This window comes from Anastrepha ludens, chromosome 2, assembly GCF_028408465.1.
Source record: "Anastrepha ludens isolate Willacy chromosome 2, idAnaLude1.1, whole genome shotgun sequence".
NCBI lineage: Eukaryota > Metazoa > Arthropoda > Insecta > Diptera > Tephritidae > Anastrepha > Anastrepha ludens.
The window spans coordinates 11,759,644-11,786,863 of NC_071498.1; the positions used below are offsets into that span (position 1 = coordinate 11,759,644).

At 38.2% G+C, this 27,220-nt stretch overlaps 1 protein-coding gene across 9 annotated transcripts in view; it reads right to left on the reverse strand.

Moving 5' to 3' along the window:
- The window catches only part of LOC128863247 (insulin-like receptor), a 154,126-nt gene that overhangs the window by 76,326 nt on the left and 50,580 nt on the right, over positions 1-27,220 (reverse strand). For all 9 annotated transcript variants that reach the window (XM_054102393.1, XM_054102328.1, XM_054102354.1 and 6 more), the window contains exon 3: positions 24,408-26,755. In XM_054102393.1, the coding sequence (XP_053958368.1) occupies positions 24,408-26,424 (2,017 nt within the window). In that variant the 5' untranslated portion in view covers positions 26,425-26,755. The remainder of the gene's footprint in view (positions 1-24,407; positions 26,756-27,220) is intronic.

Below are 27,220 nucleotides of genomic sequence, written 5' to 3' on the forward strand. Positions count from 1 at the left end.
CTTTCACCTTAAATTACTTAACACGAATTATGCACGTAACGCCCCTCTTGCCCGCACTTTAAGAGAATTCAATGAGATCTCGAGCTCTATTCCGCTTGACTTTTCGATGTCAAAGAATGAATTGTATGAGTTCCTAAACTCTTTTTTTAAATTTATTAATTTAATTATTTGTATTAACTTAAGCTTACACTAGTTCAAAGTAGTCTGTAAAAACCTGATTATGTTTTAGACTCTTAAATAAATAAATAAATAAATAAATAGTTAAATAAATAACTTGAGCGAAATCCCCTACGAAGTGTCAATTAAATGGCGAAAGAACTGAAAATACTGATACTGCATACTGAAAAATGATCTCAAAGTCAAGCTTTACAAGATTCAAAAGGCGCGTGATCTCACACCAAAGCAGCAACATGTCAGACTTGAGCGAGCGAAGAAGTTGCTTCGCTTGGCCGAAAGCGGTCAATTTCCGAACCTTGTGTTTTATGACGAGACAATTTTTTCAAATTGAGCAATTCGTAAAGCCCCAAAACGATAAGGTTTATTTGACCGACCATTGATGCGAGAATTTGTGTCAACGATTGGTCACCTGGAGGCAGCACTCGCCACAGGTAACGGTTTGGGCCGCTGGCCGCTCTCCAATTGTTTTCATCGAGCCTGGCGTCAACGCAAACCCGAAATATTATCGGGAAAGATAGCTTTGAAGCCATGGGCAGAAAAACATTTCGGTGGCAGATCATCGGCGTTTCAGCAGGACTCGACACCGTCTCAGAAAGCTCGAGTGAACCAAGAATGGTTAAAAAAACAACGTTCCGAACTTCATAACGTCCACACAATGGCTCTCAAATTCACCAGACATGAATCCGATGAATTATTTCCTTAGGGCCATTTTGGAGAGCAAGTTGCGAACTAAAAGATTCACCAGTCTCGAGGCGCTGAAAGAAGCGATTGTCCGCGAGTGACAAAAAATAACTGCAAGTCACATTCGGGCAGCTTGCGATTCGTTTCTGGATTGTCTCAAGGCCATAGTCAAGGCAAAAGGTGGTCATAACGAGCAAAAGTAAACTGATTATTAATTTTGTATTATTTTCATATATTTTTTACTTGAATTGAATAAAAGTAATTTTCCAAACTAAATTTATGGCCTTTTCAATTGGTTACACTTCGAGTTTCGGACTCTGTAGAACAAAATTTCAATAATGCTGATAATTCTATGAAAATACTTTTTTTAAATATTTGAAATAAATCCCGGAAAATGTTGGTGCCATAACTAATTGCGAATGAGTACCTTCAAGCGCAAATATCAATTAAACTTAAATGTTTTCTCGCCACACTGTCATAAATACACACACACACGCATATATGCAGCGCCGTGATTTGCGTAGGCGTCAATACATACATCGCAAGCATCCACAAATTACTTTTCCTGTTCCCGTGCATGAGTCACTAAGTTGCAAGAGTATTGCAAAATGTTTCGCACAATTTTTATTTATTTCTTCTTTCCCCAAACATGTCAATTTCACTGACTTGAGCTCCTTGAGAACTTAGCAGCATAACTCATGTGACAGCCGTGGAAAAATTAGGCAGGAAGAGTGCAAAATTGCTGTTACTTGTTAGCTGCTGTCGTTCGCACTTGAAGCGCTTGCAATTGTTTTTGTTTCGCATTTCGCATGTATTGGCCGCAGTTGTCAAAATTGCCGATCGAGCAGATGTGGCAAATTTTCGCATTTTGCGCCGGTTTTGCCTTATTTTTCCGGATTCCTAGACTTGAATTTTTTCATGAATTATATTCTATGTACGAAAATTGGGAAATCTTTGGAGAAAGTCATGTTGACTGACATTGACAAATGCTTGCTGGGCACCCAATGCACCCGAAATCGTGTCTTCGATTTTCGAAGGCGCCATGCATTTAATAAATTACTGTCAAATCATTATGAGTGCCATTTATTACTTTGGCGGGTGTGTAGGTATAAAAAAATGTATATGGCTGTGTATATTTGTGTGTGTGTGTGCAATATCTTCGCGAACTTGTAAATATATTATTTTACCGAAATGTTTATTTAGCAGTAATTATATGGTCAATGGCTCGCCGGCGAGTGACGGCATCACTTTTTGTACTATTTTTAGATTCTAAACAATAAATTTGGTTTCAATTATTATAATATTTTTAGGATTTTTCGAGTTGTTTGTGGAGGATAGAAGTGATCGCTGAGTGGTTGGTTTGCCGCTTTAACGGTCTCATTATTATTTCTTTTTATTGTCTGCTCTTTGTGGTTAAGTGATCAGCCTTGTTTTAATGAACAACTAATGCATTTTTTTATTGTATTATTCGATAGATCATAAATAAATAAATGACGGACTTTTTAAGAGCCGATTGTTTTCGCAAGTCAAAGAATTGAGTAGAAATTTGATTGATTATAGTAGAGCGTATTTGAATTAATAGCGGTCAAGGAATGGCAGCCACTCTAGCGGGTAGATTTTTGGGTTCATTTTTTTCTTGCAAAGTCTTAAATAATATTCGGTGTAAGACTTTATTTTTACCGTTTTTTCCCTCACAATGTATTGGTGCGCAACTAAGTTCCCACTGTTTGTCAATAGATCCCGTTAGCAGTGTGTGCTAGTCGATTCTAACATAACCTAAACGCCATAAACCAAGCTTAGACATATGGTAAACAAACTGCTTTGGCACATTAGTGATTTTGTTTTGGTATCATATACTTTTGGTTTTGTGAAAATGTCTGATTTTGTGCCGAATAATCGTCATTTGAGGGAAGTGTTGATTTTCATCTTTCATTCGGAAAAACCGGCGGCTGAAATGCATCGAGAGCTACAAAAAGTTTATAGAGATGCTGCTTTAAGCGAAACAACGTGCCGAGATTGGTGCCGTCGCTTCAAAGACGGTGATTTTAATGTTGATGACCGTCCGCGTGAAGGAAGGGCAAACACCTTCGAAGACGCCGTGTCAAACGCAAGAAGAGCTTCCTTCAGTATTAGGAGTTACCCGCCAATCCATTTGATTCAGAAACAGGGGACTTGGGTTCCTTATGAGTCAAAACCAAGGGATGTTGAACGTCGTTTTTTTGCCTGTGAACAACTGCTCCAGCGGCAAAAAAGGAAGGGTTTTCTTCATCGCATCGTGACGGTTGATGAAAAATGGATTCATTACAGCAATCCAAAGAAAAGAAAGTCATGGGGACTGCCCGGTCATGCTTCTACGTCGTCGCCTCGACCGAATACCGAATATTCACGCTGCGAGGGTTTTGCTATGTATTAGGTGGGACCAAGTTGGTGTTATTTATTATGAACTGTTAAAACCAAGCGAAACCATCACTGGGGATCGGTATCGACTTCAATTGATGCGATTGAGCCGAGCACTGCGCGAGAAGCGGCCGCAATACGCGGAGAGTCATGAACAAGTGATTCTACAGCATGACAAAGCTCGGCCTCACGTTGCCAAACCCGTTAAAACCTACCTGGAAACACTGAAATGGGAAAGCCTACCCTACCCGCCATATTCTCCAGGTATTGCGCCGTCCTATGTATTATCACCTGTTCCGATCGATGGCACATGGTCTAGCTGACCAACAGTTCCATTCATATGAAGACATCAAAAAATGGCTTGATCCGTGGATAGCCTCAAAAGATGAACAGTTTTACCGCGACGGTACACGAGATCTACCAGAATGTAGCCAGCGATGGGAATACTTTCAGTGATTCACTTGTAACCATTTTTTTAGAATAAAGTTGTATTTTCATAAAAAAAACAGCGAGAACTTAGTTGGGCACCTAATAAAAAAATATGATTTAAAAAATTTTAATAAATTTTTTGATATTATGTTTACTAGTCCCCGGGAGACTCCAATGCACCTTAGCCTTGAATGCAGCGCTAAAGCGCGGAGAAGTTTGGGACACCTCGGCCATTTGTAGCTGGAAGAAAGGCGTATACGCTCAGTGCAACTCAGCTCTATCTTAAGTCTATAAGAGAACTGGGTCTGGGATACTGCGATGAGTTTTTTTTTTGTTTTTGTAAACAAACCACTCGGAAGCATAGGACCTCTACAAGACTCAGTCTTGCGCCTTAATCTATTTTGCTTTCTGGTAGGTTAGGTGATTAGCCTGTCGTGATGAGTAGAGAGCACAAAAAACCATGAAGTCGAAGAAGTGCAAGCCTCCAATAATCTAAACCTAAAAAGACTTTATTTACCTACTAAATAAATACCGGTTTCTTTTCTCGTACTTATTTCGCTCTGCGCCGAACTGTAAAATTTTTGTGTGCCTTTCTCAGCGTATTCACTAGGCTGCGTGTTCTTTTCTTAAAGTGTTGCATTTTTTGTTCCTTTCTAAAAATGTTGCATTTTTTTGTTCTTTTCTTATATGAATTATGCAACATTTTTGCAGGGAGTATGAAAACATTTTTGAAATGTTGCAGAATGGCGAGGTGCCAATTTTTCGTGAAAAGTAAACTCTGTCAGCTATATCGTAAATAGCTTTTATATCAATAAGATACTCGATAAATTTCATTTAATTAATATTAATATGAGGTTACTTTGGACGTGAATTTTAAATATTTTTTTACAGCTAATGACTTCAGCTTCCAGGTAGCTTCCTAAAATTTTATTTTCTATCGATTTATGCACATAAGCTTTTAAAAAGGATCCTCGAACAAAACGAAAAAAGGCCAGACCCGGGAGCCCCATCAAAGGTTTTTAAAAGGTATCCAACTGATTGTTAAGTTTTCCGATAATCAATTAGCTACAAAATTTTCATACAGTAGCGGGCAAATCATTTGCAGCTGAAGCCCAGGCTTGAAATTTGTTTTTTAACAAAACCATTTTTTCTTTGAAAATGTCTTTTATTTCTTGTTTTGGAAGCTAGAGCATACCGTTAACATATTTTGCCATTTATTCGCTTTTTCCCGTTATACTCGAAAAAAGTTTAAAATATATGGCAATGCTGCGCGACAAAACAATTACAATTTAGTTTGCTTTACTATACAACAGTAGAAATATTCAATGACTATAATAACGGAACTTCTTAAAACGACATTTCTATAAAATATAATTTTCCTAAGTGGTCAATTTCACGAATTATTTCAAACTTTATAAAAAACAAGTGTTGTTGTTGTTTTATAAAAAACAAAAGTGTTGTGCGTCGTGTAGTGAGAGCCTAGATGTTTAAACCTTTGCCCGACGAGAGCAGCGCAGCTGAGAAGGTCCGAGATGATTCCATCCTCATCCTTCAGATAAGGGGTTATACGCAGTTATGACTTTCAAAAAAATTTTTATTGCATTTTTGTAATGTACATATATTCAAAAGTATACGCACGAAATTTGAAGTAGATCTAAGCAATACTTTCGGAGTTATACCTAAATATGTAGAGATGCCTCGGCTCGTTTTAAGGTGGGTATTGGAACTTTAAACGTTTTTTTTTCAAAACGGCATTTTTCAAGTCGGTGTACACGATATCTCGAAAACGGCTTCTTTGATCGGTCAACCGTTTTAACTCAATCTTTAAAGATACATTTTCTAGTAATTAATCGTTCCTTTTGTAAATCTGATACTTATTTTCCATTTTATAATCAATTTACGGCCAAATTTTAACGTAAAAATCGAAATCATTTCTTTTAAAAGCTGCCATTTTGTGAAAATTCACTATTTTGATTAGCCGAACGATTAATTACTAGATAATCTAATATATTAACAAAATTTGTTTGGTTTTTTGATTTCAGATAATAGAATCCTGAGTTACGATGTACACCGTAAATCGTCTTTTTTTAAAGGAGGTTCCAGAAATCGCCTGTAGCGCGCTCTATAATCAACATTTTCATAAATAAAAAATTTTTTTACGTTCTTGAAGGACGCTTTTATAACCGCCAAAAATTTTCAAATTAAAATATTCTGAAGTTTCTTCAGGATAAATCCTTGACAACCCGTCTTTTATTTACTTCATAACTGCGTATAACCCCATAATGGACAATGTCCGTTAGCGATGCCTCTTAAATTCGAGTGCTGCGGCTTTGTTAGACTTAGATGTTCTCTCGAGCGCCGCCAATTTACCTGTGGCCAGAAAGATCTCGCGACTTTGCACGTTTGCAGCTCAGTAGCCCAGCGCTCAGTTAGTAAAAGACCTTGAGTTAGCAAGCTGTTTAAGAACTGTCGCTCGTCGCCTGGGCGAGGCTGATTTCCATTGTTACCGACCCGCAAAGAAACCGGTGACTAGTAAAAAACGTAACCAGCAAAAACGATTGCAGGTCGTTAATGATCAGTTAAACCAAATTTAATTTGGTAGAAAGTGATGGCAGTGATGCTACGTCTGACCCCTTGAAAGTCTTTAAAAATCATACTGGTTTAAGACAGTGAAACGTAGTGGCTATGTTATGATCTGGGGATGCTATTCTGATTCCGGTTTGAGGCCGCTCCATCGTATTAATGGTACAGTGGATCAATATGTATGTTTACAGTGACATTATGGATTCTGTAGTAACGCTGCCATAAACCGCGAGGAAAATGCCACTAAAGTGGGTCTTCCAACAGAAAAATTACCCGAAGCATACGGCAAAGGTTCTTAAATCGCGGTTCAATAAGAATCAAGTGGAAGTAAAGGCGTTGCGCCCATATTTCCCAGACCTTAACCCTATAACAAATTTCAGGGAATTTGAAAAGGAGAATTGATTGCAGTAATGTGGCAAATGCTGAGCAATTTTTCCAAAGAGTCCTGGAAGCGTGGAGAAATATATCTCAGACCGACGACGACAATTTGATAGTGTTAATACCGAGGCGGTGAAAGGCAGTTATTCAGAGCCACGGATTTGGCATGAAATGTTAAGTTTTTCTTGCAGTATATTAAAAATAATGTACAGCTTTCTTTAAGTTGTAATTGTTTTGCCGAGATTGGATTAGTTTGCCGAGAAGTCCACTTAGTAGAAATCAACACGCTTACCAGAGTGGAAAATCATGTGAATCAGCCTTACACGATCTTGTTAGCAGGATTCAAGACGGGCTGGAAGCAGACGAGTACACAATGGGCGTGTTCGTGGACATTGAGGGGGCTTTTGATAATGCCACTTCTAACATCTGATAAATCCTGGATAAATTCTGGACAAAATCGATGACTGGTGCATGAGACACGGTCTTTCCGTTAATCCGAACAAAACCACCATAGTCTTGTTCACGAGAAAACGGAATTTGAATGGACTTAGCCTTCCAATACTGTAAGGTGTGACACTTGGTCTTTGCGATAAAGTTAAATATCTAGGAGTAATCTTGGATTAGAAGCTGTCTTGGGAGACACACGTTTCACTGAAGGCGAACCGCACATTAAAGATTTTTCAGCAATGCCGCAGAGCCTTTGGTAAAAGTTGGAGTCTGAAACCTGCTGTGGTCCTATGGATATACACAGCACATATCAGACCAATCATCACTTACGCCTCCGTAGTCTGGTTAAGTCTACAATCCGGGAACTATACAGGCTGCAAAGAAGTGTATGTTTATGCATTACGGGTGCCATGAGTACAACCTCTGGCGATGCTCTAAATGCTATACTTGATTTGTTCCCCTTGGATCTTAAGATACATCAGGAAGCAATAAAAGCAATATATAGACTCCATAAATATGGTTTCTGGTACGAAGACGGAACTTCGGGACATAGAGAAATCTTTAAGTTGCTATCTGAGCAGTATCCACTGTTTTTGGAACCTAAAGACGACCTGATATGCACAGTTTCATTTGCAAGGAAATTTGATGTCAGATTTCCATTTCGTGAGCAATGGAGAAATCTAGAATGCATTCAGGGAGGTTTGACGGATATTTTCTTTACCGATGGGTCCAAGGTCCTTGAACGATAGTAATAAGTATCACTATGCTATGGCGGAAATGGCAACTGTTTTCCAAACGGAAATTTTTGCCATCTTGAAAGTAGCCGAATGGATAATCGAGAGGAGATAGAGCGGGCAACAGATTGGAGTTTTCAGTGACAGTCAGGCTGCACTGGAGGTACTGGAGAACGCGAAGAAAGCCTCAAAGATTGTTCAAGAATGTAAGAAGAAGCTTAAATCTGTCGTAAGACAGAACCGGCTTGTACTTATATGGGCACACCGATGTACAAGGAAACGAAATTGCCGATGAATTGACCAACCGTGAATCAGTGTTTCCTCCACAAGGGCCACAGTCAATAATCGGAGTCAGTTCTTCAGGACTCATGAATTGGATCAGCAATTATGTATGCAATTTACATAAAGAGTGATGGTCCGGTTTAGAACGCTGCAGAACTGCAAAGTGTTTTGTGATAAGTCCCACCCGAAAACTGGCAAATTTTCTACTAAAACTTGGAAGGAAAGACGTTCGGTTGATGGTCGGTATTGTTACAGGACACAACCCATGGGGTCAGCATATAACCACCATTGGAACCATTGAGGACCCGATGTGCCTGTCGTGCTTAAAGACGGCGGATAGCACTGCTAGCACTGACTTCGTCTGTGAGTGTCCTGCCTTTGCTAGAGCAAGGCTACGAGTTTTGGGTTTCGATGTCGTGAGAAAGAGTAATATTCGTTCTCTAAAACTGGAGGATATTTACAGATTTACCAAAGAATCTGGAAAATTCTTATAGGACTAACTACCCCTGTCTCCGTCTCTATTTTTTCCTATCTCTTTCTCTGATACTTTTCTCCTTTCCTCCTTGACTATCTACCATCTTTCCAAAGCTCTAAATACAATGGGGTTTTTAGCCTGAGTGTTTTAGGAGTCACCAAATCTCTTGGTGCTCCTTGGATCGACCTATTCAAATTTCAAAAATTTCAGTTGTTTTGCCCCATTGAAGATAGGCGTTGCACTCTTTTTTAATTAGATTATAATAAGATATGAACTGCGGAGTTTAACTAAATCTTTTCGTTTATATGAAAAAGCGTCCAATGTTTATAATAAAAATAAAATAAAAAGCCATAGTTATTTAACTGCCTTGCAATTGCGATTACCTACAATTTCTCATTTCAGCTGCAAATGTTTTGCCCGACACTGTACATTTACATTCATATTTTTTATTTCTACTCTCGCAAAGTTTCCGCAGCCAAATGTACAAATTGAAATCGTTGCGTCTCGCCATTGATATTCAATAAATTGTTTGGCCGCGAAAATAAATAAGTTTGCTAGCGGGAATTATTTACAAATATTTACAGCCCATAATAAAAACAATAAAAGTGTTAATCGTAAAAGTGCACAAACAACAGCACAAATAAAGATGTGAAGAAGAATGGCAAGAAGAAGCAGCAGCCGCCGGAGTTCAAAATGAAATTGAAGATGTATTGTCGCAACTCACAGTGGGGGTGAGACGCAACCGCCAAAGGCAAAACTTAGGAACAAAGCGTCCACACAGTAATGCCGCCCGAGAGGAGTGGTGAGGGGAGGGGAACGGAAAGGAGACTGGTCTCGTTGCACAGCACCGAGTTGATTAGGCAACGCGACATGTTGTCCGGTTCAATTGAGTACACAGCGGGTGGTTTAATAATTATTAATCGAAAATGCCAACAACAGCAATAAAAATACGTACCGTATTAATAATGTTACAATGTCGATAGTGGGGAATAAGCGACGCACTAAATTAAGCCATGAGTAATGCGAAATTCGAGGCAGACAAATGCACTACTTAATTTAATAAATATTTATTTACGCACACACACACACATGCAAATGAATATTGTGACCTTTTGAGGTAATTTCCAATATTTATGTGGCGTTTGCAGAGTCCTCTTGTTTACTTAAGTTGTTGTGACTGCGTTTAGTGTTATGGAGTTATTATAATAATTGCAATATTGCTTAGCATACAGCACTCAAATAACATAATTATGTACAGTTGCGATCATATTAATAGAAGTGCATTATTGTCTGAAGTGGAAAAATACGATTTCATGCAAAATAAACTGAAAAAAACTGAAAAGGTTCTAACTTTTGAACAACATGATGAATACAAATCAATAAAATGAAAAAATAATCAGAAGTAATCAGATAATCCCATTCACAAAAAAGGGACTAAAAACGAAAATGATATGAAATCCGACATGCACTCAAAATAGTATAGGGTGATCAGATTGTCAGCCTGGAAATCCAACGTATATTCTCTCTTGTCAACAAGTGCTACTACTCTCTCGACGATCAAAACTAACACTCTACAAAGCTCTCCTCATGCTTGTTCTAACGTATGGCACAGAAGCTTGGACGATGACAACACCCGATGCAGCGACGCTTGGAGTGTTTGAGAGAAAGAAGGAGTTGCGGAAGATTTTTGAATCTTTGCACTTTGGTGACGGCAATGAAACAATGAGCTGTATAAGCTTTATGGAGACATAGAAATAGCGCAGCGAATAAAGATTCAGCGGCTTCGTTGGTTCGGTCATGTCGCGCGAATGAATACAAACGCTCCGACTCTGAAAGTATTCGATGCGGTATCAGCTGGTGGTAGCAGAGGTAAAGGAAAGCCTCTTCAGCGTTGAAAAGATCAGGTGGAGAAGGACTTGGCTTCACTTGATGCGCCAATTAAGAAGAAGAAGAGAAGACCAGTTTGCAGATTATTTTTCCAATAGGGATTTTTTTTACAGATCACGCGTGACTACTGCTAAACCAAATACATAATTTTTTCCAGTATTTATTGACATTTCATCATGGAAAGACTTAGGCCTCAAAAAGGTTTAAAAATCGTACAATTGTATTAGAAAAATCGACGCTCTGTGAAAAGTGTTCATCGTACGCTGAGGCCACTTAGGGTGTTCAGTGATGAGGCCCATTTTTGGCTTAATGTCTACGTCGATAAGCAAAATTGCCGTATTTGGGTTGAAGTGCCACCCAGAAGTCATTCAAGAACAGCCATTACATCCATTGGAAACAACCGTTTGGTGCGGTCTATGGGCTGGAGGAATCATCGGCCCGAATTTCTTCAAAGACAAGGTTGGCGTCTAACGTAACAGTGAATGGCGAACGCCATTGCGCCATGATAAACGGCTTTTTGATACCGAAAATTTAAGCCCGTGATCTTCACAACATTTGGTTCCAACAAGACGGTGCTATTTTCCATACAGCCCGTGAAGCAATGGAATTACTGAATCGTCGTTTCGGTGAGCAATTTATATCTCGCCTCAGACCAGTGGATTGGCAACGTGTGATATCACACCTTTGGACTTTTTTTGTGGGGATATGTAAAATCTAAATGCTTTGTGAATGAACCAGCTTCGTTTGAGGCATTGGAAGCCACAACATTGCTAAAGTTATTCACGAGATACCGATCGAAGTCCTCCAGCGAGTCATTCAAAATTGGTATTTACGGATGACAAGATTACGGTGCAGTTGCCGTCAAAATTTCGTTGTTTCATTTCAATTTAAAATTTGATACTTCAAAATTGATCACCTTTTACAACAACGGCCAAACACCTAGCAGAAGTGTTCGCGCCAATAATTTATTTTTTCTTTATTTTATGTATAACCCTTATTCAGAATAAAAATAACCCATGTGTAGCTTGAGAGTGGTTAACTTTTATTAATCTATGATGTGCTCAGGCTACTGTAACTCCTGAGGTTAATAAAATGGCTGTATGTAATAGAGAAATTTGAAATGGGTTAAATGGTTTAATTTGTGCTGGAGGTCAAGAAGCCCCCAGTCCAAGTATAGGAGACGATAGGCTTCTATGGAAAAAAGTTAAAAAAAATGATACAAAAAAATAAAACTTTTAATAAAATAAATAAAATTATTCCTCATCGAAGTCCTAACATTACAGATAAAGAATGTAATCCTTGACAAGTGCGTTTACGAGATTTATCTACAATCTGGCCGCTAAGTTGATGTGGAAATTTCTTTGAGAAGGAGAATACCTAGGACTCATATTAGACAGCAAACTTACGTGGAAACTTAATACTGAGAATAGTGCCCAGAAAGGCCCACATTCCATTGCACACATGCAAAAAAGAGGTAGGAATTAAATGGGGTTTTAACACTTCGTAATACACGCAGGCTTTATACTTCGGTAGTTCGGCCTATTCTGCTATATGGAATACTTGTGTGGTGGCCATGAACTCAAAAGGCAAGTTATATGAAATTGCTGAGCAAGGTACAAAGAACTGCGTTTTTATGCATCACCGGCGCTTTAAGAACTAACCTAAATAAAGCGTTCGAGGTGCTACTCAACTTGCCTGCACTAAACCTGGTAGGAAAAAGAACGTATCGCCGCTGCTTCAGCGCTTCGACTTAATAGTACGACGCTAGGGAAGACTCGGCGGCTCGGCCGCGCTTCTATACCACTTATAGTTATAGTAGTTATAATCAAAAATCAACCACTCTTTCCCTAAACCCACCTTCAACCGGCTCTTCAAGACTAGCATCCCATCAAGAAGAGAGTGGCAAACTCAAAGGCCATGGAGAAGAGGAGAAGTATGTTTAATTTTTACACGCATGGATCCGCGCTAGAAAATATAGTAGGCTATGGAGTTTTTTCAAAAGAATTAGCATACAAATTATCTGTTTGACTTCCGGTAGCTTCTAGCACTAAAAAACATACAGAAACTAGAAGTGTTTGTCAATAAATGCTTTCGCCAAATCATCAAAACTTCTGGCCTAATACCACCATAAAAAATGACAACCTGTGGCACTTGACACAACAGCAACCGATCAATAGAGAAATTAGAAATTGTAAAACGTATGTATGTAAGTGGAATTGGATTGGCCATACACTACGCAAGCCACCCGACGAAATCGCTAGACGAGCCATTACATGACATCTACAAGGCATCAGCCGTAGAGGAAGATCAGCTAAAACCTGAAGAAGGCAGCTGGACATCGAAATGGAGCATCTCTAGCTAAGTTGCAAAGAGAGCAAAACTCATGCAAACAACAGAACAGATTGGAAAACAACTCATTACGTCCCAGAAATTTTGCCTATAAATGAAGTACAGGAGTTCACTGTATATAATATTTAATGTTTATAGTAAATAATTATTCCGCTTTTGTGTATGTACATATGTCTGCATGTCTGTTTGCTTGTATATTATGTTGATTTCTTTGGGTTTTCGCGGGTATAGCCGCCTCCCATTCGCATCAATTATTAGTCAGCGCCAATCAGCCACTTTTATTTTGAAATATGGCTGTAAAATTGGTTGCCATTAAGACTGATAATTAACTATGAATGTATGTAGATATGCATGTACGTATGTATATATGCACATACATGTCACATTTGATAACGCAAACTTGTTGTGTACTAAAGAGTCTGGTAGGAAATTTTTGCTAACTTAGCGCTACTCTCATGACCCGCGGAGTGGTTTAATATTGGAAAGAAGCTTTTCTCCCTCAACTCGCGCTTTTGTGGGTTGTTGCTGGTGATAGAGCACAGCCAAAGCAATGTGTTCGATTACGATACAGTTTTCCAACAGAAAAAAGTTAGTCTGCTCTAAAAAATATTCGTTATTTTCGACTTTTTCATAGCAGAATTTAAGTTTTCCGATTATGTCAAAAGCGAACTCTACAGCAAAGACTAGATGAAGCTCAAAATTCAATTTGGAGAAAGCTTATTGCAATTTCATTAAATAAAAACACTGGCTGCATGTCGCATGAGAGCATAGATTATCTTTCAATGAACTGAGCTGCGTTATTATTTGCGTTATGCTCGGTATTTATACTATTTAAGGCACCTTTTTGGTCTAGAATTTCGAAAAATTTGATTTTTTTTGGTTTTTTTTTCATGTTATGATAGTTTATACTTTCAAAAATGTACTTGCAAACTTTTATATTGAAATTCGTTGTAGTTTAGACGTTACAGTCCTTTAAATGGGACCGGTTTGGAGTACGACGCCCAGGTATAAGCGCCTTAACCGTGTTTTTCTCGAAACTATTTTTTCGAGTTGGCGTTGGTAATTTCTCAAAAAGTACTAAACCGATTGATTTGCATTTGTAATACATACAGTGACTAACAAAAGTATTTTGCATGAGAAGACAAATAAGTTCACGCTTCAATTCCTGTATATTTTTTAAATTCATTTGTTAATTATTTCATAAATTCTTAAACATAAACCTTATATCTACATAAACAAAGTATTAAAACTTTAAAAGAAAAATATGTTCCAATGTAAACGTAAAAAAAGTAAAATAAAATAGAATTCATTGCTCACAAAAGTATTTTGCTTTTGACTAGGTGGTGTACAAATATACTAATTTCTATTAATTCAATATTTCGTATGATAACCATTATTTTTGGAAACTGCTTCCAAGCGCCTTGGCATAGATTCTATTAACTTGCGACAAAAGTCAAGAGGTATTTTTTCCCATTCTTGGAGTAAAACATCTTTAAGGTCACTTTTTGACGAAATTTTGTGTTCTCGCACTCTTTCTTCGAGATAGGCCCACAGATTTTCTATGGGGTTGATATCGGGACTTTGGGGAGGTGTTGGAAAATGTTTTGTATTAAAAAGTATCCACATTTTGACATCATGAGCTGTATGCTTGGGGTCGTTGTCGTGTTGAAACAAAAAGTGGTTAGACGACATTCCCATTTTTTCTGCACTGGAATGTAAGTTGTCTTTGAGAATAGACAAATAAAGATGTTTATCCATCGTTCCATCTATAAACACCAGCTTTCCGACTCCTTGGACTGACATACAACCCCACACCATGACGGAACCTCCACCGTGCTTAACAGTGGATTTAACATTTTTTAATCGCAGCTCTTCATTTGGCTTCCGCCATACCATACGACGTCCGTCCGGACCAAAAATGTTGTATTTGCTTTCATCACTAAATATGACGGTTTTCCAAAACTAAAAACTTTTGGTTTTATAGGTGTTGGCGAATAAAAGCCGCTTTGCTTTATTGACTTGTGAAATCAGTGGTTTTTTCCTTGCTGCACGACCGTGAATATTGTTGCTTCTGAGGGCTCTGCGCACTGTCTCATCGGATACTTCAATCTGAAAGGTTGCTTTTATTTTGTCATTGATTTTTGGGGCTGATAAATGTGGGTTTTTGCGATTTTCTTTCAATATTTGGCGTTCTTCTCTCTCAGTTAGCAACTTTGGTCGACCAAAACGGGTTAAATTTTCTAAATTACCGCGTTCTTTACACCGTTTTATTACATTTTCTATCGTTTGGCGGCAATGACTAAACATATTGCAAATATATTTCGTAGATTTTCTTTCATTATGGAGATGTAAAATAATTGTTTTTTCAGCTGTAGTTAGTTCTTTACCCTTTGGCATTTCCGATATGCACAGTACCACAATTACAAACGGAATGAACTCAATTACAAATAAAATTGATTATAATACGCACCTGTAGCCACAACTTCAGCGAAAACAGAAAAAGTAACTGAACTGCGTCCAGTAACGGTATCTATAAACAATAAGCAAAATACTTTTGTGAGCACACATTTTCATTGCTACGCACGTTTTTTGTTATATGCACCTAACGGTACAATTTTTGTGCATGATGTGTAGCCCAATTGCTAAGACAGTGCTCAATAATGCGTGTAAGTATTATCATTTTTATTTTCGGATACTTAGTACATACAAAATCTTAAATTTGTACATACGCGCTATTATGCAAAATACTTCTGTGAGCCACTGTATGTTATTGAGTAGACTTGTAGCACTCGCGAGTAGCAGAATTATAATTTTATAATCAATTTTTCTATTTTTTTTAAGAGCGAGGAACGTGAAAAAATCTTTTATTTTTGTATTTTTCCAATAAACAGATAAAATATCTAGAAAACTTTTTTTTTTTTGGAAATCTGCTACCCACCTTACCGACATATCTCCTGATGAATAATCGACCAATTTTTTTTTTCAGACGTACCTCAGCAGCCAGCCCAATCAGTTACGCCAGTGGCATGTGCTCCGTCAGGGGAAGCAATTTTTTTACAATTTTATTGTCGTTAAAATTTTTTTTTTTGTTTTTGTAAATAAAGAATTGATCTAATTAATAAAAATGATTTTCAAATGATACCCATTTTTTTCTTCAATTTTCAACACCTTCAATTTTCACGTCTCTAGACCAGAAAAGTGCCTTAAAAAATTATAAATCTGGCACGAATACGAGTAACGGCTTTCAACTCCCTACTGGGCATACCACAACAGCGTCGTTATTGGTTTTAATTGTTTTGTTGGTTTTTGTAAGTTAGTCTAGTTGCGTTAACAATATCGCCAATTGTAAACAAGCAATAAAATCAACAACAACAACAAAAAAACACTGCACGCTGCCAATCGCGCATTACTACGCACAATTCGAAAATAAATATAAATATGTACATTTACATGTAGGTAGTCACGAGGGTCGTTTGAAAGGTCCATGCAAAGTCAGAGAGATGGCACTACTGGCGCGCAGCGAGGTTACGTTTAGTTAGAAAGATAAGATAACAGTTTATTAAGTAGAAAAGCGTTACAGTTACAACATAATTTGCAGAATATGAACAGAACACGTCTCGGTTTTTTTAAATATTTTTTCGAAAGAAAAAAAAAACTATGAAAAACCTTCGCCTTACATCTTGCGTGTTAATCTGTATGCATCTAAGTACCTACCCTGGCCTAGTTGAACCCTACGGAAATTCAGATACCAACAGATTTTTCGAAAAACTGCAACGAATTTTAAATTTTGTAGCCAAATTTGTCTGACAAAATCTTAGTTTTTGATTCCTTATGAAACTTTCTGGTGGAGAAATACCATGGGAGTCGTAAATTCATTTTGAGTACCTTACTTTGGCAGATTTGCAGTTTTGTAAAGAAAGAAGAAGAAGAATCGACAGAAATATAGACTTGTAAATTATTACTTTATTTTCATCGCTCAGGCGTCCATTTATTACGGGATACAACATTTTAAACACCAAATTTACTTTCTCTTGTGTGTACTCCACGTGATAGCAAAAAAATAAAGTGTCAGAAATCTCTTCAAGCTATCGTACGCCCATGACCCAATTTGAAGAAACGGCTGGCGAGAAAAAGTTTTTATTCAAACGGGGAGGTGATTGCACGTACGATATGAATGGCTATTTCGCAGACTTTGACAAGTCCTATTATACGGAAGGCTCCCCCAGCGAGTGAAGCGTTAGAATTTGCGCGAGGTAAGGTATGCCTGTCGTAAAAGGCGACTAAAATCTAGAGTTACCTGGCCCTGAGCAGTATGTAAGCTCTACTGGTAGTGTCTACCACGGGGAACAACAGCCCTCAGAGTTCGCTCTGACCTGTTTTTGGGAACGGCCCTTCGGGGAGGTTTTCGTGTTGGTTCTGGTTGATACCTAAAGCGCGGATAGACTTTTGGTTGATGTGGAGTTGCATGAAACCGTGTGCCGGGACCCATAGACCCACAAAGGTTTAGAAGGGCCTTGAGCCCCACCAAGGCGGTTAGTGTGTCCATGCCACACTGCCAATTGGTAGCAAGACCTATAATTACTTAACAATAAAATAATACTTTAAAAACAATAAATGGCCACAAAATAAATTATACAAATTTCTTGGGTTCTGATCAATAATATAATTGATCCGTGTGCTTTTGAGCTCCGTGGGTCTAAGCTGTCGCCGGCAGGTACTCACTTAAAAAACATTGGACGTTGTATACGGAAGACATCAGCAAACTACTAAAGCGTTGAACGAAGTGTATAAACCTAAAAGCAGACTATGTCGAAAATTAAAAAAGGTTTACTCCACTACGGCCGCCGTAGCCGTAGTAGTGGTGTTGACTACCACTCAGGAGTGCATAGGTTCACATCTCCGTGCATGAGACACCAAAATAAAAAACGTTTGTTCTAATAGCGGTCGCCCCTCGGCAAACAATGGCAAACCTCCGAGTGTATTTCTGCCATGAAAAAGCGCCTCAAAAAACTATTTGCCGTTCGAAGTCGGCGTTGTAGGTCGCTCCAACAGCAATACGCACATCACAAATAGGAGGAGTAGTTTGGCGAAACACCAATTATTTATTTATTTTTTACCCCAAACAAAGTTTTTTCTTTTTTTCCTTGTTCTCTCCTCTCGGGAGCATAGGGCCTCGACAAGACTTGTTCTGCTTTGGTTTCGTTCGTTAATGTATTTGATTTCTGACAGGGAAGGTGATTAACTTGCCGCTAACAATTAAGTAGTTTTTATTTTTGTACAGAATTTTCAAACGGCCCACGTATATACATATGCATATTTTGAGGTAGACATTTTACATGCCTGTAATGTTAGTTGGGTGGTGTTGTTGTCGTTGCTAAGAAAGCAAATGGCCGCCGACTATGCGACGCCCAACGAAAAAGAAGCAGCTCAGCAATAAGTGAAAGACATACAAATACAATAATATGCCTACATATACAAGTAATAAAAAACATACATATGTATGAATGTAAAATAAAACGCCACAACTGAAATAATAACAGCCGATTGTAGCAACAATAATAAAATATGTAAGTAGCAGCAGGAAAGTAAATACTTGTTGTTATCACGAAATATGTATGTATGTATAAATACTTGCGTACAGTAAACGCACACCAAAGCATATTGCTGCATATAAATATGTATATGTGTACATACATATATATGTAATGTATGTGTAGCTGTTAATCACACGCTCATTCGTTCAAAAGATTGGTGGCCGCGGAATTAAATCAACACAGCCAACATGAAAAACAACACCAACAACAATAACAAATACATATATGTACATATATATGTTATGAGTACAACAACAAGCACGTCACTAGCTGATAACAACAACAGCAATCAACGCTTACCGCAACGCGACAAAAAGCGATTGCTGGCTGACAGCGAGATGCTAGGCGGCTAACATATACACACACACACGCGCACACATATACATATCTGTGTAATCGTCCGGCTAGGTAGCCACGCAGCCAATCAGCGCGCGCTGACATATCACAGCCGCGCCATGCAATGTGTATTTGTTTATCTACGGCTATAAATGTACAGATGTATGCACGCTTGTGGCCCCCTCCCACTTGCGCTCTATTCAGCCAGTCAAGTGAAGTGTTCGAAACGGAAGCTCAAGCCTGAAACGGCTGTTTAAACTTTGATTTGCATACATTCCAGACACATATATATATATTATTATTTACATACACACGCACGTACATTCAACAACATGGAAACATAAATCAAGTATTACAACAAATGCATAAATATTGTAGGTACACATACATACATACATATGTACATGCATGTGTATTTACTATCAATGTTTTTGTTTTCATTAGCGCCGTTTTAATTTCGCTGTAATATTGCATACACACTCACATGTAAGAGGACGTGATCTGGTGGGGCGTGATCACTTTGTCATGTTCTCCCGTAGTTTTTACAAAATTGATTCAGTAAAATAACAACACATTGCGAACATATAAGCGGAAATTTATCAAAACATCATAAAAAGTTGCCACTTGAAAATTATATTTCAATTTACATAAATGCGCATAACTCTGTAAGGAAACACAGGGTCACTAAACAAATTTTTTTGTTAATATAATTATAATATTTTTTTTAATTTTATTGTTGCTATTGACATTATTTTTAAATTTTTTTTGTTAATTTTTTATTGTTATTATTTTTTTAATTTTATTTCATTATTTAATTTATTTAATTTTATTATATTTTTATTTTATTTATTATTTTATTTTATTTTATTTTATTTTATTTTATTTTATTTTTTTATTTTTTTTTTTTAATATTTTATTTCGTTGAAGAAAAAATGTGTCAACAAAAACAAATTGTCTTACATACTAATACAGATATTTTCACAAAAAATATAATAATAATCTTAGTCCGCAGGAAAAAATTTAGCAAAATATACTAAATCAAATATTTATACACCGCAAGAAAACATTATAAGACCAAATTTGAGTATGATGAGATCTACAGGGTCCGGCACTCGAAGTGTAACCAACTTCAGACCGCTCGAACAGCTGATGCACGGGCCGAAAGCGGTCAATTTCCGAACATTGTGTTTTCTGATGAGAAAATTTTTCAAATTTGAGCAATTCGTAAACTCCCAAAACAAAACAGGTAGGGTTTATTTGACCGATCGTTCATACGAGAATTTGAGTCATCGATTGGCCACCAGGAGGCAGCACCTGCCATAGGTAATGGTTTGGGTCGCTGTAACCGCGTTTTCAACGATCCTGGCGTCAAGGTAAATGCGAAATATTATCGGAAAAGTATTATGAAGATTTCTTTGAAGCCGTGAGCATACAAATATTTTAGTGGCAGACCATGGACGTTTCAAAAGAACTCGTCACTATCTCACAAAGCTCGAGTGAACCAAGAATGGCTAAAAAACAACATTCCGAACTTCATAAGGTCCACACAATGGCTCTTAAATTCACCAGTCGCGAATCCGATGGATTAGTCTCTTTGGGCCATTTTGGTGAGCGAGGTCCGAACTAAAAAATTCACCAGTCTCGAGGCGCTGAAAGAAGCGATTGTCCGCGAGTGACCCAAAATAACTGCAAGTCACATTCGGGCAGCTTGCGATTTGTTTCTGGGCCATCTCAAAGTCATAGTTAAGGCAAAAGGTGGTCATATCGAGCAAAAGTAAGTGGATTCTTAATTTTGTATTATTTTCACACATTTTTTAATTTGTATTGAGTAAAAGTAATTTTCCAAACTAAATTTATGTCCTTTTTAATTGGTTACATTTCGAGTACGGGGTCCACTAAAGCAATAATAGAAAAATTGAAAAATGTCTAATATCGGTCGCTGGTTGTACTTTTAAAATGCTATTTTGTAATGGAAATTATTCCGCCTTCATTGCTGGTATTTGAATAACGCGCAATAATTATAAGACCAAAAGCGTTTGCTTTTATTTTAAAAGTGCAGTTCAGTTATTACGTTAAAATTATTATATTCTAAGTGTTTCTTCTCATATTTATGTGGTTTTTTTTGGCTTAGAAACAAAAAATATGACGCGCGGAAAAGCTTTTTCTGGATTTGAGCAGGGTCTAGTTCAACATGGAGTGAGAGCGGCCTTACATGCGAGAGATTGCTTCAAAATTAAAAAGAAGCCTAACTGAAGTTTTGCATTACTTCCATTTGAAAGAAAAGTGGGGATGTAACAGAAAAGAGGTACAAAACCAATACTTAGCAGTGGAGATGTTCGGGAAATCAAACGTTCAGCTATAAATAAATCAAATAGATCTGCTGGAATGAAACACATTCTTAATTTGGAAGTTACTACCCGCCGTGTGCAACAAATTTTGCGAGCGGATTCTAGTCTAGAGTATGCAAAACGAGTAACTAAACCTAAGTTAACCATACGACACAAAAAACAGACAGCCATTTGCATAAAAGTACCAAGTTTAGGAAAATCAGTTGGAAAAAGTAATTTTTTCGATGAAAAGAAATCCAATCTGGTCTGCTCCGTCCATGATTCCCAAATGTATTTTCCCCTCTTGACAAGAAATCGCTTTTTAACCATCAATCACTCATCGTATTCGCCTGATATGGCTCCCTGTAACTTCTACCTAATCGGAAAATTGCATTTGGCCATGAAAGGAAAACATTTTGCGTCCATAGCGTCCATCAAAAAAGCTTGTACCGACATCCTGAAGGACATTCCAGATTCCGGTCAATGACCTGAAACACTCTTTCGAAAAGCTTTTAGATCGCGCAAAACAGTGTATTGAAGCCAGAGGGGACTATTTTGAATAAATAAACTCGAAGTTATAAGAACAAAGCTTCTTTCGTTTCTATTTTGGCTCAATCTCGTTTATTTTGAACTTCACCTTGTAAATAGAACTTCTAGAAGAGGTACTTTTACTTTTTTGGATGATAATTTCAATGAGGAGCGGATTTTGTAGCAGGACAACGCAACCGTTCTTTCTTCCAAATCAACAACGTAGTTTTTGGCAACGAAAAATGTACCAATTTTAGAATGGCCTGACTGCAGCTTTGATCTTAACCCTAAGAGCCTTAGCAGTGCGATTAATGTCGAGTGGTCAAAATATTATAAAAAACTTAAATCAATGCCTCAACGACTTCAACCAGTTATAATCAAAGGAAGACTCAACACAAATTACTAAGCTTCACATTATAAACTAACCCCGAGGATTCTATTTGTTTATTTTAAATATAATAACACTCGATTTATACTATACTTTTTTTGTTCTGTAGATTTAACTTTTCTTGATAACTAACTTATGCTCCGTGAAATATATACTTATTTCTGGATATTTTTAAAACATTTATCACTAAAAGTTTAAATATTAAAAACATAAAATGTTAGCCCTAAACTGATAATAAAATTTTAAGAAATTTTGCTTGTCTTATACTTTTTTCGTGTGGTGTAGGTATAATTAAGAAGTTTAATGAAAGACTGTTTAGTGATTAAAATCTTTATCTTGGCCTTTACTTTGGCCTAACATTACTTGTCTGTTTGTATTTCGTTGCTACATATCTAGTTGACAAGTGGCAAATATGATTGACGTACGACGCCATTTGCAAAAAGTTATAAATATACGGATAGGGGTATATACATAATATCGGTACACGTACGTTGTTGTTGCGGTTCAGATTGAATAAATTTTGAATTTTGTAAAATGAATTCACGTCTTACAAAAAATCGAAACTTTCAAGTATGAGAGCAGTAAACTTAAGTAGTTTAGCAGATCCGCTTATCTGCCATTACGCACACCTCAAGTTGCTTAAAAGCAAACTCTTGTCATGGACGTTTAAGCCACAGACCTATATGACACTTATAAGGCCAATAGCAAAGCATGGATATGAAACATGGGTTCTGACTTCTCCTTCTTACTCTTTGAGCGTACAATTTTGAGGAGAGAATAGAAGAATTCTATTCTACGAGGGCCTGATGGGTCTTATAGAATAAAACCCTAGGACACGCACAACATAATTGCAAAGAAGATTTCAGCTCTCGCATTTTGGGCAGCAAAAAGCGCGAACGGCCACCAAGAAAGTGGGCAGATGATGTGGGGACGACGAAGGCGCACGAAGAAGTCATGCAGTGAAGCGAGACGTATGGGGGCAGCATTGGCTCACCCCGTGCTGTAAATGCGATGATTATGATGATGAAATGAATTCAATTCTGCAGATTTGTATGTTAATATTACGATTGGCGGTAGCTAAAAAGTTTTTGTATTTCTGAGTTTTATTAATTTTATTACATCTTTATGTTTGTTTATGTTCGAAGAGGTGACGAAAGCTTCATCACGCAACATGAGCCGCACTGATTAAACAAAACCAAACAAGCGAAATAAAAAAAACTTGCTTTTTCAGAGCGGCAGTTTATTTGTCTTTATTTCGGTTTTATTAAAGTTAGTCAGTCAAGTTGAATTTGTTATGATTGGGTTTTACGACAAATGCGTAAAAATGTTTATTGCCTCTCTGTGTCTCAGGCCTGCTTTATGTTTTACTACGTAAACTAAAGGGGTTTCCAATAACAGGTATTATTTTGAATAGCCTGCTATTTCGGTAGATGTCACTTTTGAAGCTGTCATTTTTTGATATTTGACAAGTCGAAACTACGGCATTAATAATAATGGAACGATACATGCTTAAACAACGCACTGAAATTATTAAAATTCACTATAAAAATGGTGAAAACTTGGCAGAGACGGTTCGTTAAACTCGAACAGTTTTGGGTCATCGTGAAGCACCTTGTCGGACTGCAATACAGAAAGTCGAGTTATTGGGACAAGTTAGTGATGTGAAGAATAAAACCCGTGCACGTCGCTCAAGAACAGCCGAAAATACGAGTATTGCTGTTGTAGCCGAAAGGGTTGAAGAAAACCCAGGTTTGTCCATTCCTCATCATTCTTTGGAGTTAGGCATTCCACAAACGTCATTACACCGTATTTTGCATAAAGAGTTGGGTCTTACGGTTTATAAAGTCCAGTTCACACAAGAACTCAAGTCGGCCGATCATCAACAACGTCGTGTCTTTGCTGATTGGGTCGTTGAAATGCATGAAAATGAGCCGGAATTCCATTGAAAACTTATCATCTTGAGTGATGAGGCCCATGTCCACCTCGGCGGCATCGTCAACAAGCAAAATTTTCGGATCTGGGGCTCAGAAAATCAAAGACTTATTATTAAAAGGCCTCTCTATGCTCACCGTGTGACTGTTTGAAGCTTGAGCAACAGTTATGGTGAATGGATTGCGCTATCGAGAGATGAATAACGATTTTTTATGGCCGGAATTGGATGGTATTGGTCTGGACAACGTTTATTTTGAACAAGACGGCGCTACGTGCCACACAAGCAACGAAACCATTGATCTTTTACGGGAATAAGACCTCTTATTGGAAAACCTTTTATAGTTCTCATGCAGCTAAAAAAACACCCTATACTAGTACATATTAATTTCTTCCAATAAGAAACAAAAAAAAAAAGCTTTTCACACTCTGAATTTTAATAACTACCAATATTTTTAAGAAAAATAATATTTCACTCAAACTCACCAGTCTCATTGCGGCCCAAGGCCACCTGTGAAGGGCGCACGTCATTGCTCACCGGCGCTGAGGCAGCAGCTGTTGCAATCGCATTCGATGCTTGGGCATTTATTGATGGCAGAAAGAGCGATAGGAACGAGAGGGCAATCAGTAGCATATACAAGAATGAGAGATTTGGCATTTTGAAGTAGCGCAAATGTTGTAGTTGCAGTTGCAACGATGTTGAAGCGAATACGTTTGCTTTGAGGTGATGTTGCACTATATCTTTTTGTTGTTGTTGTTGGTGTTGCAAATTTTGCTGACGTGATGTGGTCATTAAATTGCAGTGATGTTCTTGTTGTAATATCTGTTGTTGGTGTTGTTGTTGTTGTTGTTGTTGTACTGTGCGGTGGTGCATGTGATGTTGCAGTTGCGAGCATTTACTGTTACTAAACGTACTATTGTTAGAGCTATGGTTGTTGGCGTTGGCGTTGGCGTATTGTAGTTGTTGTTTGTGTGATGCATTAAATATATTTGTGGCATTATTGTTATAGTTATTAATTAAATTGTTATCATTAACTTTATTATTATTATTGTAGTAGGAATTACAGCGAATTAGTTTCATCAGTCTTAAAAGTGGAGGACGTTGTTGTTGTTGTTGCTGCTGCGGCTGCGGCTGCTGCAGTTGTGGATTTTGTTTCTGTTGTCTTTTATTGGATTTCGTTTGCGTATTACTATTTTTACTATTTCTATGGATCCTATTACTATTCGTCGTATGCTGTTTGTTGCTTTTGTTTTTGCTGCTGCTGCTGCTACTGCGATTGCTATTGGCTTTGTGTAGAAAACTATTGAGTTGCTTGTAAATGGGTCGCAATAATTGCATCTGTATGCACAACAACAACAACTGAAATGTACGCAACGTTGTTGCAAAGGGCGCAGGTGAATGCATGCTTGTTGCTACTGTTGTTGTTGGTGCTTCGTTTAGCATATATTTGCGTTGCTCAATGAAATTTGTACCGGCGGCGAGTGCTAATGATGCTGAAGCTGAAGCTGATGATGATGATGCTGGTGTTGGTGTTGCTGTTGCTTTTGACGATGTGGCGCATTCGTCCACTGATCGCAGCTCCAAATTTACGCTTGAAGACGAATGAGCTGGCGCTGTTGTTGCTGTTATTATTGCTGCCTTTGTTAAGTGTGATGTGGTCGCAGCAGTTGGCGCAGGTGGCGTTTGCGGCACACAACTCATACTTTGCGGCGTTCGCTGTTGGCAGTTGCAATACACAGGTGTCGATGCCGTTCCATCATTAGGTTGCGTGTGTTGCTGCTGCGCGTTTGCTAGCGCGCTTGTACCACTATTCGTCAGCCTTGTTATTGCTGTATGAAATAAACAACTGTCGTCGTGCGCAAATGCCCACTGCGTAGCGCTACTCTCTGCGTTGCCACACTGCCGCTTAGCTGCGTTTGTTGTTGCACTTATTGTTGGTGGTGCTTCAACTGTTGTACTATCAATTGGCTGCCGTATGCGCTGAAAACTGCTGCTGTGCCAAGTGTCAGGCTCTGCTGCTACTCGCCGCACGCTGCTGCCACTGCTGGCTTGCACATTTCGCATGCCACTACTGCTGCTGCCTGCTGTTGCAGATGGTGTTGTAAAACTGCCAAAATTTCGCGAGCAACATTTATCCGCTCCCTGGCGACAAAGGACGCACACATTTTGCCCCACAACTACTGCACCGTCCACTGACGCGGACATTTCGCTTGCGGCTGGCTTTTGTTGTGATGTGAATGTGGCCCTCGCCGCTTTCGTTCCGTATCTATTCGCTCCGTGTTGAACGCTCTGCGGCGGCGTTCCTCCACCAGTGTCTGTAGCATTTTGGATGCGTTGCGCTGCTGCTGCTGCTGCCGATCTTCGCCGACTTCGTAGCGTATAGCTTGCCACCACCGATTGTCTTTCTATACGCGCTATATTATCGTGACGTAGTTCGTGTACGGCCACGTGGTTGTGGCTATTGTCGCTGTGCGAAATCAATCTTTCACATTTAACGTCCATTTTCGCTAACAAGTTTTCGATCAACTTTTCGCATTAATGTTACATTGATGAGGAGTTCTCCACGCGGCCGAAGACTCGATAGATTATTGGAAAATTACCAATATTTATTTTCATTCAATATGCCGTTTTTCTTCCGGACCTTTCTGCACCTTTCACTTTGCTATGTTCTATGTTAGTTAAAAGCTCTGCGCTTGGTGCGCTTGGTTGTGGTTTTTCGTTTTTGTATTAGCGTTTTGCCTTACGTCACGTTCCGTTCGATGGCGTCATCGTATTCTTTATTTTTCTTATTTGGATGGAATTTGGCATTATTCGCACAGAACTCGGAAGTCAGCTAGAAAAGAAGGAAAAAAATAAAAAAATTAAATATAAGTTAATTAACAAATTCATATTGATAAAAAATATTAAATAAATGTAAATCTACACAAGAATATGTATATGGGGAAAGAGAAATCCCAAATTTTTAGTTTTTATTTTGCGCAATCGGCTTAATACTGTTTTATGGCCGATCTTTAGTTCTTGGACGAGGCTTTGACTACTAACATGCCGGCCATTATTTCTGTGATTTTGTCGACATTTTCGACGACGGGTCTGTCAGTGTGAGGTGCACCTTTAACAACTCATTTAGGATAGGTTAGGTTAGGTTATGGTGGTAGTCGGTCTATACGACCAACTTACTTAGACCCTACAGGTCCGTTGTGATACTGTGCTGCACGGAAACCCCATTTACTTTCCTTTGTGAAACCATTTTGTGGCTCTTATGAAACTTAGATTTGATCCCAACCCCACGCCAGACAGT